This window comes from Echinops telfairi, unplaced genomic scaffold, assembly GCF_000313985.2.
Source record: "Echinops telfairi isolate 266 unplaced genomic scaffold, ASM31398v2 ScPeMD7_7463;HRSCAF=8501, whole genome shotgun sequence".
NCBI classification, from domain to species: Eukaryota; Metazoa; Chordata; class Mammalia; order Afrosoricida; family Tenrecidae; genus Echinops; species Echinops telfairi.
In genome coordinates this window covers 8,516,494-8,536,579 of record NW_022111363.1, presented here as the reverse complement: position 1 = coordinate 8,536,579, position 20,086 = coordinate 8,516,494, and the positions used below count along the sequence as shown (strand labels likewise).

The following is a 20,086-nucleotide window of genomic DNA, read 5'->3' as shown; positions in this document are numbered from 1 at the left end:
GGGTCATGACCCCCAGGTTGAGAACCACTGCTTTAAATGGCTCATAAGGGAGATCAGGTGATAGGGTGCTAAATTTTAACCTCACTGCATCTGCAATGAGCAACTTTCCAATGTGCTCTGCATGATAGCAAAGCTATTCACACCGCTGGTCCATGGTCAGAGGGGACTCACCAGGAGCTTAAGCCATGTGTACTTCCCTTCACTTTCTACCCCTGGTGCTGTAGTGGTTGCGCATTGGGTTACTGTCAGGTCCGCAGTTTGAAACCACCAGCCACTCTGCGGGAGAAAGATGAACTTTCCACTCCCATAAAGAGTTACCGTCTTGGAAACCCACAGGTCCAGTCCTACTGCCCTATAGGGTCCCTTTCAGTCTGCATGGACTTGATGGCAGCAAGTTGAGTGGAGTATATACGATGATGACGATGACGATGATGATGACAGAGGACTGAGCAGTGTTTCGTTCTTCTGTGCATATGATTGCTATGCGGTGGAACCAACTTGGCAGCATCTAACAACAGCAATAACAACTACACACACACACACACACACCCCTACACTAGCCCATTTATTACACTAGGAAGGCTAGTGCATGCATTGATGCTGGAAGCAATATCAAATATGTTCAAATACCAGCAGGGCCACCGCTGGTGAACAGGTTTCGGTGGTGCTTACAGACAAGGAAGAAAGAAAAGGAGGACCATTTGGGGAACATGAGCCCCTGAAAACCTGTGGATGGCAGTGACATGTTGCCTGATGAAGCACCTGAGGATGAACCCCTGGGGTTGGAAGACCCTCTAAATACGAGTTGGAAAGAGTTGCCCCCTCATAGTTGGCCCTAGTGACTTGAATAAAGCAAAGCTTTCAAGACCTTAATTTGCCAATGGGGTATGATTCAAAACTGCTGAAACCTACAGGAATAATCAGCATGTGGAATGTACAAAATAAAAGCCTAAGAAAACTTAGAGTTATCAAAATTAAATGGAGTGCATCCAGATTGAGGTTGTAGGCATTCGGAAGCTGGAGTGGGCCGGTATTGGCCACTGTGAATTGGATAATCATCTGGCTTACCATGGCAGGAATGACACCTATAGAGGCATGGCGTCACAACCACCATCCAAAAGAGCATTTCAAGTTCTGTCTTGAAGTACAATGCTATCATAATAGCTATACACCTACCAGGTAGGTGCAACGATGATTCAAATTACCATGCACCACCCACTGAAGCCAATGATGAAGAAATTAAAGAATTTTAACAGCTTCTTCAAGCCTGAAATGAAGCAAACATGCAAGCAAGATGCACTGATAAATACTGGTGATTGGAATGCAAAAGTTGGAAACGAAGGGGAAGGGTCAGCAGTTGGGAAACGTGGCCTGGATGAGAGTAAGAAAGCTGACACGGCAGGACAGAGTCCTTCAGCCCAGCCACTTCCTCACTGCAAATACCATTTCCAACAACATAAGCAGTTCCGATGCACCAGGCCCCTGCCAGACGGATGAAACAGGAATCAAATTGACCACGTGTGTGGGAAGAGATGAAAAAGAAACTCGGTATCGTCAGCTGAAACAAGACCAGAGACTGATTTGGAGCATGTGCAAGTTTAAGTTGAAGCTGAAGAAAATTAGAACCAGCAATGAGAGCCAAAATACAACCCCACCTGAATTTAGAGGTCATTTCAAGAACAGACTTGACCCAAAGAACACTAACCACCATAGATCAGAAGCGCTGTGGGATGACATCAAGTATCACGCCTGAAGAAATCAAAAGGTCATGAAAGAGATGGGGAAGAAAGAAAAGTTCAAAGAGACTCTGAAAGTTCCTTTTGGTTGTAGAGCAGCTAAATTCACTGGAAGGAGTGATCCTGTATAAGAGCTGAAGGGAACTTTTCAAAGCGCAGCTCAAGAAGACATAGTGAATCGTGATAATGAGATGTGCAAAGGCCTGGAGTTAGCCAAAAAGGAAGGGCATGCTCAGCTCGTCGCAAGCTGAAAGAAGCAGAGGAAAAATGCATACTTCCAGTCGTACTACCGAATGACGCAGGAAGCGTCCAAAGAAGATGAAAGAAATATATAGTCAGTATCGAAAAGAAGTAGGTGGCATTCAATCATTTTCAAGAGGTAGTACATAATCAAGAACTAATGGGCCTGAAAGTAGTTCAAGCTTCCTGAAGGCCTTAGAGAAAAACAGGGCTCCAGGAATTGGTGTAATACCAATGTAAATGCTTCAACTCACTGAAACAGCACTGGAAGTACTCATCTATGCAAAAAATTATTGGGAGACAGCTACCTAGCCAACTGACTAGAAGAAGTACATATTTGTGCCCATTCTGAAGAAAGGTGAGTCAGCAGAATGCAGAAACTCTCAACAATATTATTCGTATCACATGCAAGTAAAATTTTACTGAAGATCATTTTAAAGTGACTGCAGCATGAGGTATATCATGCTGACATCAGATAGATCTTGAGTGGAAGCAGAGAACACCAGAAAGATGTGTTTTATTGACTATTTAAAAGCAGTATACCGTGTGGATCATAGCAAATGAAGGAAAACATTGCATAGAACGAACATTCCAGAACACTTCATTGCACTTGAATGTGGACCCTGTAATGGACCAAGTTACTAATCATTCAAACAGAGTAAGGGAATTTCACAGGGTATAAAATAAGGAAAAGTGTGCATCAGGGTTTTACCCTTACGTTGTTTTCTTCCATCTGTGTGCTGAGCACAGAATCCGAGAAGCTGGACCGTATGAGGGAGAATGGGGCTTCGGTATTTGTAGAAGAGGCGTTCGCCACTTCCGATATGCGAATGACACAAATGTGCTTCTTGAAAGCGAAGAGAATCTGTAGCACATTTTGATAACGATCAATGACTTCGGCTTTCCACACAGATTACAACTCAATGTAAAGAAAACAAACATCCTTGTACCTGGATCAATCCACAACATCATGATAAACAGCGAAAATTGAAGTTATCAGGGAATTTCATTTGGCTTGGGTTCACCAGCAGTGCTCATGGAAGCAGCAGTCAAGAAATGGAAGGATGACTCCCTGGGTCAGCAGCCCACAGGAGGCCACCCCTGGAGGCGGGCACAGGATCCCAGCGAGCAGAGAGGGTGAAGGAGCAGAGAGGGAAGTTCTGCCTGTCTTATGAAAAGGCCACACACCCCAAGGAGGCATTCTCAGGCTGTGATCTAATTGATATCCACCCCTATACTTTCACACAGGTTCAAGTTGACAGAGAACCCAAGGTGCTTTCTGTCATCTCATATGCGTATGAAATCTGGACAATGAATGAGGAAAACCAGAGACAAATTCGTGTATTTGAGTCATGGTATCGTTGAAGACTATTGAAAGTACTGTGGACTATCAGAGGAACAAACAAATCTGTTTTGGAAGCACCGCCAGAATGTGCCTTAGAAGTGACGATGGCAAGACTCCCCCTCGTACACTTTGGAGAGGAGAGATCTGTCCCTGGAAAAGGACATCATTCTTGGCAAAGCAGAGGCTCAGCACAAAGAGAAGAAGACCTTCAAGGAGATAGACTGACACCGTGGCTGTAACAATGCGCTCAGACCTAACCGCTGTGAGGATGGCGCAGGACCAGGCAGCGTGTCACCCTGTCACTCATACAATTGCTGGGAACACTCTTCATGAAAAAGAAAAGAATAAAAACATAAGCAGGTACGGGCCTTGCACAGGACGTGTGTAAGTGAGTGTACTTCAAGCAACAATTATCTCTGAGCAAAGTGCCAAGGGCAGAGAACATTCTAGAGGAGGAGCACCACATCCTGACTGAATCAGAAAGGTTTCAACACAGAGCGGAAGCTGGGGCTGAGACTCCATGGAGGTGGCATGTTGAGATTGAAATTCTTGGGTCTTCCTCCCAGATCGTGATCCATACATACCCATAAACCCTGCGACATCAGCTACTGTCCTGAGGGCAGAGAGAACGCTGGGGAAGGTGTACACTGTTCCGAAGTTTCAAAGAAATAACCGGAAAGAAAGCAGTGTTGGACTGAGGGGAAAAAATGAGCACAGGATGGAGCCTGACTCCCACGCACTGGTGCTCACACCATAACGTCTCAAATCCCCAGACTTTCCCAAGTCATCAGAAATGGGCTCTGGAGAAAGGTGAACAAGTAAGTAAGGCTTCCTCCTAGCCTGTCATGGTTCACATACGTGTGGTCAGGCCTACAAGTAGGAAGCAAAGTATGAAACACTGAAAGTCTGGCTAGCATACGAGCAGACCATTTTCCCAGCGTGTACGGTATTTTGCCACGGTGCCGGTTGTTACGAAAGCAGACGGAGTTGTCTACAAATTGAAAGAGCATCCCATTTGCTTCAAAAGAAGATGTAGATGGGACAGAGGAGCGGTGGGTGTGGGTAAGGATAAAACCAGATGTGCAGGAGTGAATACTTTGTGCAGCTGAGTGATGGGACATGGGATTCCTTTATACCATTTGTCCTACATGTATACGGAGGGTGAGGTGGGGTGTCATCCAAATGTTTGTTGAAAAATGAGATAAATTTTTTTTTAAATGAGATCAAGAGATCATAGAATTTTTCAATGAGCTTTTTTTGGGGGGAGGGGGGGTCCTTTGGGATATGTTTGAAATTTTCTGTCATGAAAGTATAAGAGCATTCCAGATGATTCTACTTGCCTCCCTCCACCCCCACATCAGGCAATAGTCACTGGTATACCAGACTGTCTAGCTGTTGAGACATCAACCAGATAAAGACTAGATACATCTTTCTCTTCTCATTTGCTCCTTCTTGCTGGCTGGACCACACCTGTGCTTATACACAGCGATGCCCCACACATCTTGGGCAAGCATTGATGTCTTCAAGGTGACGAAGACAGGTTCTCTTCATTTTCCATCAAGGCCATCCTTCGTCCTCCTGCTAGGTCACCGGTGTAGGAGCCAGACAGGAGTCGCCACTGCTGTAGCCTGTGGGGCAAGAAGAGGAAATGCCAAAGGCCATGCCACCTATCTCAAGTCTTGGATGGGTTGCTGACCAGCTCGGGGATTTTACCTAACAAGTACCTAATCTCATGGTGGTGTTGTGAAAAATTAAATTCGGTAACTAGCCCAAAGTCTGGCATTTACCAGCACTCAGTAAGTACAAATTATTTCCTTTCCTGTCAGAACCTGCTAAAATTTTGGCAGCAGCAATAAATAGGAATGGAAGCTGATATGATTATCAGCTATTTATAGCCTCTGTCCTGGCAGCAATGGGAGCCAGGAGAGGGAACACTTCCCTCTTGATATAATCTGGATCTGAGTTGGGAGCTATTTCATAAAATAATAATAATAATAAACATACAAAAAATAACAACAACCCAACTCAGAGCTAGGAAGGTCAGTCTGGCTCATGGTGACCCTATAGGACAGAGTTGAACTGCCCCTGTGGGTTTCTAAGACTGTAACTCTTTACAGGCATAGAAAACCTCATCCTTCTCCTGTGGGCTGGCTGGTGGTTTCAAACTGCTGACCTTGCAGTTTGCAGCCCCAAGTGTAACCCACTGTTTTCTACTTGGAAAAATACTAAAGGATAACTTTATAAATGTATAAAGCATACAGATAAACTCATATAAAGAAATTAAAACTAACCATACTCTTACTAGCAGATAACATGGTGAAATATTGTATGTATGCATAAATATATATATATTCACAAGTGTGTGTGTGTAGTGAGCGAGAGACACACATATCATCTCTGGGTGGAACAAATGGCCAATGTGCAACTGCTGACCCAAAAGCTAGCAGTCTGGAGACTTGAAAGAAAGGCTGCCAATCTACCCTCACCGCACCCCCCAAAACCCCTCCAGTGAGAACACTGTGGCGGAGCGCAGGGCTACGCTCACGCACAGGGAGTCACCCTGAGTTGGAATCAACTGGACAGCAAGTGGTATCTATGGATAGTGTAGACCTACACACTCTTAAAACAAAACTGAAATTGTACTCTGCAGTCTCCGTAGACTCTTCGGCCGCCTGCTTTTCTCCCTTAAGAACATATCAAAACCCTTTCTGCATGCCACTGAAATTTCTCCTACAGCATTGTTCACAAATGTCTGCCTAGAACAAGCCAGAAGTTAACAATTATTACTCTATCGAGAGACCTTCAAAATGCCCCCCTGTTATTTGGCACAGCCCCCGACCTGTGCCAAAGCATGCCTGCATTCCAATGCCCTCCGAGTGCACCGTGCCCACGGGCACTCCCACTAACCTTCTTGTTGGCAGTCTCCGAGCCAGCGAGTGACTTTTTATTCATCAAGCTTATATTGATGGCTTATTGTATGACTGTGGGCCTCTGATGGGACCCTCCCCAAGAATCCACACCCACTTCTGACGTGGGGCACACCCTTTAAGCCCAGACATTGCCAAATCACCAGCACCTGCCTCAGCTGCTGCCTGGGATAACCAAACAGGCGCCCTCTCCCAATGTGAAAGACCTTCTGCTGAAATCTTCCCTAAAGCACTCCCGCCCTCGCCGGTCTGGTGGCATCAGCTATGGCCGGGCGTTTCCACGGGACCGTGCAGCTCGGGGGACTGCTCCTGGCCCTCGTCGGCTGGCTGTGCTCGTGTGTCGCCACAGCCCTGCCACAGTGGAAGACTCAAAACCCGGGACTGATTGAAATGGAGACCCAGCTAATGGGGCTCTGGCAGGTCTGCGTGGATCAGGAGGAGGTTGCCACTGTGTGCCACGCGTTCAAGTCCTTCCTGTCTCTGCCCCAGGAGCTCCAGGTATCCCGGATCCTCATGGTAGCGTCCAACGGGCTGGGGCTCTTGGGCCTTCTACTCTGCGGCTTTGGGTCCGAATGCTGCCGGTTTCACAGGATACCAGGGGTCTTCAAGAGGCGGTTTTGCCTCCTGGGGGGAGCTTTGGAAGCATCTGCTTCAGCCATGACCCTCTTACCAGTCTCCTGGGTGGCCCACGTCACAATTCAAGACTTCCAGGATGACAGCGTCCCTGAGATTGTGCCTCGGTGGGAGTTGGGGACTGCCCTTTACTTGGGCTGGGCTGCAGGGGTTTTCCTGGCCCTTGGCGGCGTCATTCTTATCTTCTCTGCCTGTCTGGGGAAAGAAGCTGTGTCCTCTCTCCACAAGGCTGGTCCCACCGGCTTGCCATGCCTCCATTCAGCATGTGACTCACACGTCTCCCTCCACCGAACACCAGGACGGGGGAGCTTGATGGCCTAAGACGCTGCCAAGGAGCCTGTGGAATAAGGAGTGCCTGCAGAGCCCTCTCTTCTCCTAGGCCTCCATCACCCGGTGCTGCATTGCACTGGGAGCAGGGTGGTGGTTACTCTTCTTCTTGTGAGGATTTCATTCTCTGGAGCGCTGGTGCTGTGGTGAGCCTAAAATCAGAATAAAGACCCAAGGCAGTGCCTAGCAAAGAGGTTCTTTTGTTTTGCCGTTTGAAGCTTTGACTACAAATGCTCTTACATTCTAGCATCGATGGCACACTTGATCCTTGAACTACAAGGGAAATCTTTTACACTCTTGCAGCCGTCAGAGAAAATCGAGTGTGAAGAGTCACTGAATGTGAGGAGGGGGAAGAGGGAGAGGCTAAATATGGTACCTTGGCAAATGAACAGGAACTGTTACTCCTTACTGGAGCTCAGGCTACGGATCCTCCTGTCTGTGTCTGGCTTTAGGCGCACCCTCTGAAAGGGAGCCGAGTCATTGACCTTGGCTGGTTTGCAGGCTGATGGGAGAACTGGTGGTGTAGTGTTGGGCTGTGAACCAAGACGTCAGTCATTTGAAAAGACCAGCAGCTTCGAGGGAGAAAGATGAGTCTTTCCACTCCGTGGTGGTACAGTGGGCTATGCACTGAGCTGCTAACCATAGGGTCAGCAGTTCGAGACCACCACAGGCTCCTTGGGAGACAGATGAGGCTGTCTGCTCCCATAAAGAGTTACAGTCTTGGAAACTCACAGAGGAAGTTCTATTCTGTCCTGTGGGGTCACTGTGAGTTGGAATCAACATGATGGCAGTGAGTTTTGCTTTGTAGATTTTTAATTTCCCCAAGGGGGGGTTGCTTTCTTCTTTTGGCTGTTAGGAGGTTAGGAATGGTCTGCTCTGTCTTCCCAACGCGAGGTCAAAGGAACAGTGAAAGTTAAATGGTAGGGCGACCAAGTTTCACAGTTGTCTCGGATGGAAGGATTCCTTGGCCTCTGAGCTTTTAAGGTTCATAGGAGGAAAGCCCCAGGCAAACTGGAATGAATTGGTCATTCTCAAGGGACTCTCCCCAAGGAGGGCTCTGTGTGAATGGAATATCACCCACTGGAAGAGGAATATCAGTTCCCAGAGAGGTCTTTTATCTTGTACCAAAGTGCACTACAAACCCCTTGTATCTCTACCCAACTGAGTTGACCTGCTGAGGCTCTGCCTATGATAGCATTTCTAATAACAATAACCTAATTTCCTTTCTTGTCTGACCTGCACTGACCAATGCCTGATGACCCCGCCCTGGGTCTTCCTGGGGCATTTCTGCCAGCCCTTAGGTAGGAGCCGCAAGACTGATTGCTCAAAAACCTGTCTGTCAGCTAAACCACCCAGTCCTCACCCGCAGCATCCTCCTCACCACCACCCAGCCCCACGCCCTTCAACAGGCAGTCACCACTGGCTCTGCTGACAATTCCCGGAGGAGAGCAGCTACGGGTGATGGTCCCCAATGGCCCCAAATCGGTCACTTCTCTGGGTTCAGGAAATGCTAGATTCCCTCAGAACTGGGGAGACTCCTCTCTCCCCAAGCAGGTGCTGTGGTTGGCCAGCTAGGCTCTGACTGAGGCTGGTCTGTTGTGTTTAGGATGCCACAGTGCCTCCCACGATTCCACGGAAATGGCTCCAGCATCTTCAGAGAGCCACCGCTCAGACGAGGACACACGTGTCTCCACCAGGGCCACAGCTGAAAGACCTCCTTAGGAAAGAACTGGGGTGTTTGAGGACAGGGTGTCTGCGGAGGAACCACTTTGTCTTCAGCCTCTTTTACCTGCTCAGCCAGAGCGGGTTTCATTCCATTTCCCTGTGCGGACTCCACCCGACATGCACCAATCCAAATGGTCCTTAGGGAAAGGAGGCTCCGAGTACACAGGACAGATGGCACCAATGGGGCATTCTGGTCTTCTCTCTTCAATCCCCAAGCTGCTTCCGGTACCCATTTTTATCCGTTATTCCGGCACAACGTTGAGCCAAATTTGGGTCAAATTTCCAAGGGTTTCCCAGGTCACACAGTATCTGGAAGGAACCAGGTCATCATTTATCCAATCATGTAGTCATTCATTTAGCAATTATCTGAGCACTTAGCATATGCTTACCAACCGTTGTGCTCAGAATCAGGATACAAATAGTAAACCTGACTGAATTTACTCCTAGCCTGTGGGAAACAAAAAAAGTTATTCCCCAGGTTGTCCCCCCATAGTATATGCCAAACCAAAGGTGCTGCTTGCTAACACAAGGTCAATGACTATACACTTGGAGGTCAAGTGCTTAAAGGTTATCTGTCTGAAGGTTATCAGTCATCTAGAGCCATCAGAACCTCTAGTTTCTCCCACTCTAGGTAGAGCCCACTCCCCTCTGATAAGGATAATGGATTGTTCCCCTGAAGGAGAGCCCAAAGACTCCTAAGGTCAAGGTTAGGCCGCCATCTGAACTCTAGAGCCCACCTATCTGTCACATGTATGCCTTTCTGTCACATGTATACCTCTAATGCCTCCCCTTCCTATTGCATGTATGCCCAGCTTATCCCCTTCCTGTCTCGCGCATGCCTACTGTAGAATCCCTTCTTATTATGCATGGGGTTACCTGTAATTAGGGGGGGATGTTTGCCATGGTTGGAAATTTATTCTCTCTGCGAGGACCTGGCTCCTGAAGTCATGATGGTCCTGGAGGTGAGCACTCTCATGCTTTATCTTGTCTGATGTCTCTTTAAATTTACGCCTCAATTACACCACTGCCCCTTGGACCCATTCGATTGTGGGGGCTGGCACCCCACACCAGCCCTCAATCAAGAAGGGGAAATTAATTAAATTAATATGAATTAATTTGTGAAGATCACTCAAACAAATGTAAAATGTAACTATGGGCAAACTTTACAAAAGAAAAGACACTTGGTTCTCTAAAATCATGAAATGGGAGAAATTCCAGAGTGATGATGGTTAATGTTATGCCAATTTGGCTAGGCCATGATTCTCAGTGGTTTGATAGATGTTATGCGATCATCTTCCATTTCTGTGATCTCATGTGAACAAGCAGTTGAAAGGCGTTTTCTTAGGGGTGGTACTTGCATCCAATAAATATAGATGTTCTGAAAAAACTCGCTCACTCTTAAGCCTGCATCTGATTTGTCATTTTCTGACCTCTGGTTCCTGAGATGAGTCAGCAACCTGGCACCTGCCCTGCAGATTGTGGGATTTGCCAGCTCCTGCAATCTCAAGAACCAGCACCCTTCCCCTAACTTGCCACTTTTGGCTTATGCGGCTCTTACATCCCGGCAAGTCAGAAGCCTTCCGGCTGACACGTCACCTCGGATTTGGGACTTGTCAGCCTCAACACCCACTTAAGCCATACCGTGGAAGCAAACCTCTCTATTTCTATATATGCTTCATTGGTCTTCATCCTCTAGTCAGTATTCCACCCAGGTGGACAGATCTCAGGTGAGCTTCTAAATTAAGAACAGACTACAAAGAAGAAGCAAACTGCCCACGTCTTAGAAACTAGTCACTAAAAATCTTGTGACTAGCAGCTGAGCATTGTCAGAGTGCTGTCAGATATAGTGCCAGAAGATGAACCGTCCAGGTTGGGAGGCACTCATAGAAGCACTGAGAAAGAACTAGCTTCTCAAGATAAGATCAACCAAATAATGCTGATGGAGGGCAGCTTCCTGGGCCTTTATTTTCGGAGAGGGCACAACTTTACACGAGAAGAAATAGCTATAAACATCTATTACTAAATCAGCATGTGGAATGCATGAAGTATGCATCTAAGAAAATGGGGAGTCATCAAACATGAAGTGGAACAGAGAGATTAGTGCATGGAAATGAACTGCTGATGGCCACTTTGAATCAGATGCGGAAATGGTTTACTATGCCTGGGATGACAAATTCAAGCAGAAGGGTGTTGAATTCATCATTAAAAAGAGCACTTCAAGAGATATACCGAAGCTCAATGCTGTCTGTGATGGGATAATATCTATCTGAATACAAGGCAGTCAACCCAATATAACTATTATTCAAATTTACCCCAAAGCCACTAAAGCTAGTAATGACAAAATTGAAGAATTCTACCAATTTCTTCAATCTCAAATGGACCAAACAAACATGAAATCAAGATGCAAGGATAATTATTGGTGTTTGGAATGTAAAGGTTGAAACGAAAAGGTAGCGTAGGTAGAAAATGTGTCCTTGGTGATAGAAACGAAGCTGGAGATCACAAGATAGAATCTGGCAGGACCATGACTTCATCGCAAATACCTGTTTTCAACAATAAAAACAGGAACTATCCACATGAGCCTCGGCAGATGGCATATACAGGAATCAAACTGACTACACCTGTGGGGGTAAAGTGAATACGGAGGCTCAATATCAGCAGCCAAATCAAGGCCAGGAGCCAATTACTTACTCATATGCAAACCCAGGTCGAAGTAGAAGAGAAAATTTAAACGTCCACAGAGCCAAATACAACCTTCAGCATATCCCAGCGGAATGAATGTAGAGCATCTCAAGAGCAGATTGGATGCAGTGAACACCCAGGACAGAAGGCTGGAGGAGCTGTGAGAGGGCATCAGGAAGGTCCCATGGGAAGAAAGCACCAGCCATTTAAGACAGGAAAGAAAAGCTCAAAGAGGATGTTGGGAGAGACTCGGAAACTTGCTCTTGATCACCCCGGAGCTAAACTCGTTGGAAGAAATGACGACGGCAAAGAGCTGAACAGAACGTTTCAATGGGCAGCTCAAGAGGACAATGTAAAGTATTGTAAGGAAATGTGCTAAGACCTAGAGCTAGAAAGCCAGAAAGGACAAACATGTTCAGCCTATCTCAAGCTGAAAGAATTCAGGGAAGAATGCCAAGCCTCTGGTTGAAATATTGGAGCCTATGGGGAAAACAGTGAATTATGCAGGTCGCACCAAAATAATATGGAAAGAATACACAGAATATTATGGACTGACAGAAGAACATACAAATCTGTTTTGAAAGGTTTGGCCAGAATGTTCCTTAAGGGTGAGGATGGAGATACCTTGTCTCACATACTTTGGACATTTGATCTGGAGAGGCCAGTCCCTGGGCGGGGTAGTTATATAATCTGTTGTCAATCTGAGAGGACTGAGTGATGGGGGTGGAGTTTATCCTGGCCAATCAGGTCACAGCTTGATGACCTCATTTCGAGGAGCTAAGGAGGTAAATAGCTCGCTGGAGGCAGCACCTGGATCCCTCCTTCGTGTCCACATTATGAGAACCTGCCTGAGACCAGGGACACCCTTACAGCTCACGATGTGACACACTGTGAACTGCCACCTAGAACTAAGTCCACTAAATGTCACATCTCAGCCGGCACCTTCTTCTTCCCTATGAGCCACAGTCTTGGAAGCTCACAGGGGCAGTTCTGCCCTGTTCTAGGGGCTGCTGAGTCGGCATGGCTCCTGGCAGTGAGTTTGGTGGGCTTTGGAGATCAGGAATACAAATGCAGGCAGTGCTTGGATTCAGTTGGTGCCCATCCCAGTGACCACAGTCTAGCAAGCCGCTGCATCTTTTCAGACACATAGATTCAACCGTTATCAGTCACCAACAGCTGTGGAACTGCTTCAGGGGGGTTGTCCATTCAGTAACTAGGGGCGGTCTGGAGAACTTAGTGAATGGCTTCTAAGGTTACCACCAGGAATTCTGTCCACAGTTAAAATCCCAAAATGCTAATCTGGGAAGCCCATCTTCTTCAGGCAGCGATTAGGACTCTAGACAGAAAACTGGTCGTTCCTCCATGAATGCATATGAATACAACCAGCACACCCACACAATTTTGGAAGCACACTGCTATGGCTTTTATGCCAGTTTGCCAATTCCCAAGTCATCTGCATTCTCCAGGGAGTTCCCATACTATCTCTACTTCTACTCAAAATTATTGTTCATTGCTTAACTGCACGTATTCCTGTCATCCTGGTAGAGCAGGAGCCCACACTCATGTTGAAGGAGACCAGATCCCTGCCCAGTCTGATGGAGTCCACGAGATTCTTTCCACTTTCCTACAAACGGCCATTCGGCTGACACAGCGAGGAGGCAGAATGCTCATCACAACTAACCAACATGCTGATAGACACTTGGGCAATCACAGCAGCGTATGCTAAGAGGGAGAAGAGAGAAAAGCCATCAAAGAATGTCTTAAATTAGCTCCACCCGACTCAGAGTTGATGAAGCCATTCAACGATACATGGACACAGTAAAGAAAAGGTGGAGAAAGGTTTTAAAGGTTGAGGGAGAGTCAGGTAGTACGTGAATAGCTGAGAAATTGGACCAGTGGAAAAAAGCTTATGGAATCAGTAGGCTGCATGGTTACTAAAAGGAAATGCTAATGATATAGAATATGATAAATTTTCCTTTATCTCCTACAGAATTGGGATTCAGCTTATAGAAATGTGCACATTGTCGTCTGGTGTGGCTGAGTTGGTCCCAACTCAATGACAGTACATACAAGAGAATGAAATACTGCTCAGACCCACTCCAGCCTCAGAACCTTTCCTGCCGGTGCCCACTGTTAGTCAGTGTTAACCCATCTCGCTGAGGAGCTTCTCTTTTGATGCCCCTTGACCCATGATGTCCTTCTCTAGGGTCTGGCCCTGTGATAGTCGAGGTTTTGTGTCAACTTGGCTGGGTCAGGCCTCGAAGCAGTTGGTAACGAATACTTGGTTATCCCCCAGGGTCTTTGGACATGTTACCAGGGGAGACCAGTCCCTGGGAAAAGACTTCATGCTTGGTAAAGTGGAAAGTCATTAAAAAAAAGAGGAAGGTCAACAAGACGGACTGACGTGGTGGTGGCGAGCCTGGGCTCAAACAGGATGATGGTGTAGGACCCGGCAGTGTTTCCTTCCATTGGACCTAAGGTTTAAGGTTGCTGTGACATTGGAACCCACTCTATGGCCCTTAACAATCCATCCCCCATGACCTGACCTAACCCACTGTAACCAGCGCCAACCAGTTGTACGTCTCCATAACGGGATGAGAGTGGACTATAGCGTCTTTAGTCGTTAGCTCTCTCATAAACACACACACACACACACACACACACACACACACACACACACACACACACATTTTTGCTTCTCTAGAGTACCCAGCAACAAATCCAAAGTATGCAAGATCAAGTCTTGCCAGCTTAGCTCTAGGGAGCGTCTGGCTGTACCTCCTCCAAATAGCTCTTGGTTCGTCTGGGAGTCTACACCGGCACCGGGGTTCAAATGCATCCACTCTTCTCTGGTCTTCCTTATCCAGTGTCCAGCGTTTGCAAGCATAGGAAGGGACTGACACTACCGTGACCCAGGAGCCCTGAGTGGTTGTGTTGGGCTGTGATCCACAAGGCCAGCAGTTCAAAGCCACTAGCCTCTCAGAGGATTGCTGGAGCTTTCTATCTTCATAAGCAGCCTCCGAAACTCACAAGAACGGGGTCCAAATGGATTCGGTGGCAGGGAGTTTTGTTTTTTTGAAGCCAGGCTCACCTTAGTTTTCATCTTAACAGCTTTAAGAGGAAAGTTCTATGAAGAAGGGGCCCTCAGCTACGACTGTGCATCAGAAATCACCTGGGCTGGTCCACCAAAACCCCAGTTACAATCGAACCACTGTATTCAAGGCTAGGGCCTAGGGCAGCCACCAGGGGAATTTTGGGTAGGCAGGAAGGTTAAGAACAACTCGGAAGAGATTGGGGGGGCAAGCAGGGAAAAGGCGGCAAAAAAAGGGGCAAAAGATGTTTCATTGCAAAGCCTAAACTAAGTCCCTGACAATGCTAATCAGATACGACTTACCTAGTATTAGTTATGAGGGAAGGCATGGCAGATCGTAGGCATTACACACACTGAGGCTTCACGCCAACACATTTTAGGTGAAAACGAACAATCGGTAACAATTTCCCCAAACGAACACCAGTAGCACCCAAACCAAATTACAGATTCTGAAAACGGAGTCTATAATTAAAAGCACTCAAGCCAAACAAAGAACAAAAACTCCAGACGTGGATGACTTCATCGATGCGTTATTCCAAACATTAAGGGATAAATAACCCATTCACGCCAATGCTCCTCGTGCACAGAAGACATTTCCCAACTCATTCAATTTGATTTTGAAAGCCTGGCAAGAACATTACGAGAAAATGAACAAGGCCACTGGTTCAAGCCCACCAGGTGCCCCTTGGGAGAAAGAGGAGGCTCCCCTCTTGCATATGGTCACCTCTGAGTTAGAACGGACCCCACAGCAGCGGGTTTGGCATTCTCTCGTGAATAGCGATACAAAAGCACTATACACACAATACGAACCGTGACCATATTAATTCTGACAGCGCACGGTTCACTTAATACCTGAACTAAAAGTCCAGTGTCACACAATCAAGAGAAAGCCCAGACCCTCACTTGTCCTTCTGTTTAGCCAGCATGTACCAGGGTCCTACGTGGGAAAAGGCCAGGAAGACTACAAAGACTTGAACTGGAGCAAAACAGCCATCAGTTACAAATAACGTAATGTCGATACGGGAAATCCGAGAGTTTCCGGGTAAACTATTAAACTCCAGTAAGCGGATTTAACAAAATCATTGGATACAGGGTTTTTTAAAACTGACCTTTATCTCTATATATCAGCTATCAACAATACAAGTGGAAATTAAATAATTAAAATAGCTTCAGACATGTCACAAACTTAGGAATAAATTTTACAGAAGAGGATTACGACTTACATAGAAACTTAGACCCTTCAGAGTTTCCAAGACTGTAATTTTTACAGAAGCAAATGGTGGGTTCAAAGAGCTGATCTCCCAGTTCGTCGCTGGGCACTAACCGGGTTCTTACAAGGAAGCTGCAGTGAGGAAAAAGGACCCCAGTTCTCAGCACCCACTGGTGGTGACTGGGCCCAAGTGACACCACTATGCACTGCAGGTAGTGCCTGGCCCAAGCTTAGGTCCCCAGTGGCTTCCAGGACAGTGTGCCGTAGTTAAATGTCCAGCCTTTGACGTTACCACACCACATCAAGGGCTGGTGTCGTGGCTCCTTGACGTAGGGGGCCTGCCCTCATCGGGTTCAGGAGCACCAAGCAATGGCAGCTTTTAGGAAGTCAGAGGCAAATGGTGACACATACAATTTTAATCAGCCAGAGTGAGAACCCAGCAAACATGTTCTCCTTGAGAGGGAAAACGGGTCCAGTTCCCACGCGGCAAGCACAAGCTTTTAAACAGAGCATCTCTGTATATTTGGAAATGATGGCCATCAATTTAGTCAAAATATACAAAGTGCTGCTTTCAGAAAATTAACATTTGCCTTCTAAAATCTGAGGGGTCCACAGTAGAGAGCGGGCATGCAATCCAACCAGAAGATGAAGACTAGCCACTCACCACTAGGTGCCACTCTCGACTGGAGTGCTCCCTGCTCTTTAAACCCAGCTGACCAACAGGCCAAGCTGTTAAGTCTTTCCACCTGCCTTTTTCTTTTAGCGGCAAAACTTGAAGGAAGAGGCATCATTACTGAGTCCTGACGTTTCCCAAGGGGTAAACATAGGTGAAGGGTAAATAAAGTCAGACTGCACACCCGAAGCAAAACAAATCCTTTTATTGCACATTTATAAAATCTGCATAGTTTTAGTAAGTGTTCTCCAACTCCCCCCCACCCCCGCCCAAATTCTTTCATCAAGCCTAAAATTTGGTTAAAACATAGTACCCAATCAGGAGGCTTTTGAAAACAGCCAATGGGATCTTTCTCTGTCTACATGGACACATGGACACAGACACACACACACACACACACATTTTTTTTTTGCTTTCTATAAACTCACACTGCATTTTTTTTTAAAGGAGCCAAAATGTTCTCTTGGGCCAGTAGCAGCCGTCGACACTGGGTTTTTGACAATTTCCAGATGCTAGAGAAATTCACTGAGATGGTTAACGGCTATTCAGACACCACCTGGGTCAAGTTTCAAAATGCTTGTTGGCAGGGCTCCCTGGATGCTTTCCTTTCGTTCACTCAGGATTGAGCATGAGGTTTTCTGGTTGACGTGAAACGGCGAAACGAGACAGACAGACAGACAGACAGACAGTATGCTCTCAACTCTCAGCCACATGGCCCTGACTGTCCGCACACGCATGAGAGGACGGTGCTCCATCGGCAAGCACCCCGATTTTGTCATCTCCTGTCAAGCCAGGCCGGGTCTGATCGCTCCTCTCCTGCAGGTGACAGTTGTTACATGGCCTGCCATCTGTTTTTGATTTGATAACTAGTAGCTGCTCGTCTGGCTCACGTTCAAGATGGATCACTTTTCTATCCTGCTGTCAAAATCCTGCCAACCTGCAGGACAGGGTAAAAAGCCTGACGCGAGAAGTGGGCAAGCCCAAACGTTCTTGTAGATAGGCACAGAGGCATCTCGGGTCTTTCGACACCTCTTCATAGCTCAGTACACCGGTTCCTGCCTCTCCTAGGAAAAGTCTTTACAATTCTGTACCTAAAAAGTGCACAACTTTATATTTTTAATCCTAAACACACACACAGCAGGGTTGGGGTCTCAACTCAGTTCTTGAGTGTCTGTCTGCTCCCTTTCCCAGGGGAAACACTGTGACAACAGGATTCTGTGTGACGGCAGGCAGTCAGAGGCCAGGGCGGGCCTTGAACCCGCGGCGGTTACTTCACCGTCACAGTCGACACCCCCTGCATTGACTCCATGACGGCTGCAAACCGGCTGCAGAGGTCATAGGGCGAGTTGGGTCGGATCGTCGGAGGCTCCTTCAAGACAATGATTTCTGCGGAAGGATCCAGAAGCCTTGGGAGAAATTCCCCTAAGCACAGCTGCAGATTTTCTGTGGAGGGAAACGGGAGGGTTACCGTGGCAGAGACCTCCGGGTACAGAATGTTAGCCGGCAGCCCTCCCAGAACACAGTCCGCACAGCCCACCACCCAGCTGAGCTCGCCGGTCAAAGCATTATGCTGGCCAGCTAGCAAGAAACTGCCATCCCTTCAAGCCAGACCAGGGGCCAAGACACACTTGATGGCTCCTTTTAGGGCACTGCTTCTGACCATCTCGTCATGGCAGCGTCGCACTGCCTACTCACTTCCTTCGGGTCAGTCTTCAGGTCAACCACCTTGCAGAGCTGGAGAAAGCACACAGGGTGCGCTGCCGTAAATGTAACTGGGCTGTTTTCTGTCTACGGTCAACACACACCAGCGTGTTCACACGGCACAGAAGGCGATGTTGAGTTCATACGTGGGATACGTTAAAATTCAAGACATAAAAGGAAGTAACCACTCATTAGGGACTTGCTCCATAAATACTCCCACTTCAAACACTGGAAGAAGTCAAGGGAGTTAAGTATCTTTATACTGATGAGAAACAAACATAGGAGTGTTTTATCTAAGTGCAACAAGCTGCTAGGTCTACCTAACTCACCGAAGGGCAGCACCTAGTTCCAGGCCCCCGCCCTCCCCACGATGCCCAGGACCAACACGGAAACTCCATGTTCACCCTCACGCCATCACTGTTTAAAACCTTCTTGTGACATCCGGTGAAGTTGGTCACAGGGAAATGACTGGCCATCAAACTCTAAGGAGATTTGGAAATCTGAAACCCTAAGGAAGTTCTATGGAGAAAGTAGCAGAAGTTGGACATTTGGAGAGAGCCACGATTTCTTCTGACAGGGCTGGCTGATTATTTGCGGAAGTGGTGCAGCAGCAACAGGGGACATAAAGGGCGGCGGGGCGCGGACCAGGCTCTCAACCTGCTCCGGTGGGGGGTTCCAGTGCCTTACAAAGGTTCGGCAGCCAGTGACCTGGAAGGAGGCCCGCTGTATGGCTTGACTCCTGAGACGCCTCAGAAACGAGAAGGCTTGCGATCCACATACCTGCAATATCTTGCCCGAGGTAAGAGCACCAATGGTTTCTCATGACCTCGATGGCATCCAGGTCGTCCTTGGAGATGTCATTATTAATGATTAGGTGAATGCAAGGGATGATCAGCTCGTTCATGACACTGATGCCCTCCAGGACAGAGGGGTCATCGTTGGTCTCAAAGAGAGACGCTGCTTCGGCATTCAGCTCCTGCAGATAAAGGCAGAGTGGGGGGAGGGAGAACATAAGGCTCTAGGCTTCTGGAGCCATGGCCGGTAGGTGAGCACCTGAAACGTTTGCCCTGAGATTCTCTTTAAATGACAAATCAAAATACACCCCCAAAGTCTTCTCAGAGTCAAGTAAAATGGTTTTTAACTAGTAAAGAAGGGCTGCGTCCAGCATCTAGGCTTTGAAGAATGATTTGTGTGGGGCCAAGTTAGCACAGCGACTCGAAAGGTCGGTCCGGAACCTCAGGGTGCAGTGTGCACATGTGGACGAGGGAGGGGCACCTCCGAAAAAGACACCGAGAAGGGCTGTGCAGTTGGAAGAACACCACCTGACGCTAAGTGGTTCCATGTAGGAACAGTGTGGAACTGGTGTAAGTTCCACTGTGTGCATCATCAACATCACAAAATAAATGAAATCCAGGGGTAGGCTGAGCAAGATAAATAATTTTTAAAAAGAACTTGGCCAGAGGTTTTAAACTTTGCTGCATGTGGGTACTGCCTGGGGAATCTTCAAAAACTACTGCTGCCTCCTCCCGGCACCCCCAAGACATGCTGGTTCAATTGGTATAGAATTGACCTGAGTATTGCTATTTTAAAAACCTCCCAAGGTGATTTTGACTGTGGCAAAGGCTGGGGCCCACTGGCCAAAGCTCTTTATTTTCAAAGCCAAGGTCATGTCTAATACCAATTTCTAACAAAAGACAGATTCAAGAAGAGAATCATCTGTAGGGGGAACACTGACACCCAGGCCAAAGGTTCTGGTTTAACAGTCTGCGGAGGGGGCCGAAAGACTACTGGGGGGG

General features: G+C 47.3%; 2 protein-coding genes across 5 annotated transcripts in view; one reads left to right on the top strand and one right to left on the bottom strand.

The window, feature by feature from the left end:
• Positions 1-6,512: 6,512 nt before the first annotated feature.
• CLDN25 (claudin 25) lies at positions 6,513-7,202 on the top strand. Its single transcript, XM_004712864.1, has one exon. It carries the CDS (start codon positions 6,513-6,515, stop codon positions 7,200-7,202), a length of 690 nt encoding a protein of 229 aa, XP_004712921.1.
• Positions 7,203-16,777: 9,575 nt separating this feature from the next.
• The window catches only part of USP28 (ubiquitin specific peptidase 28), a 44,688-nt gene continuing 41,379 nt past the window's right edge, over positions 16,778-20,086 (bottom strand). For all 4 annotated transcript variants that reach the window (XM_045283625.1, XM_045283627.1, XM_045283629.1 and 1 more), the window contains 2 exons: positions 19,071-19,266; positions 16,778-18,032 (listed from right to left, as the gene is read on the bottom strand). In XM_045283625.1, the coding sequence (XP_045139560.1) occupies positions 17,857-18,032; positions 19,071-19,266 (372 nt within the window). In that variant the 3' untranslated portion in view covers positions 16,778-17,856. The remainder of the gene's footprint in view (positions 18,033-19,070; positions 19,267-20,086) is intronic.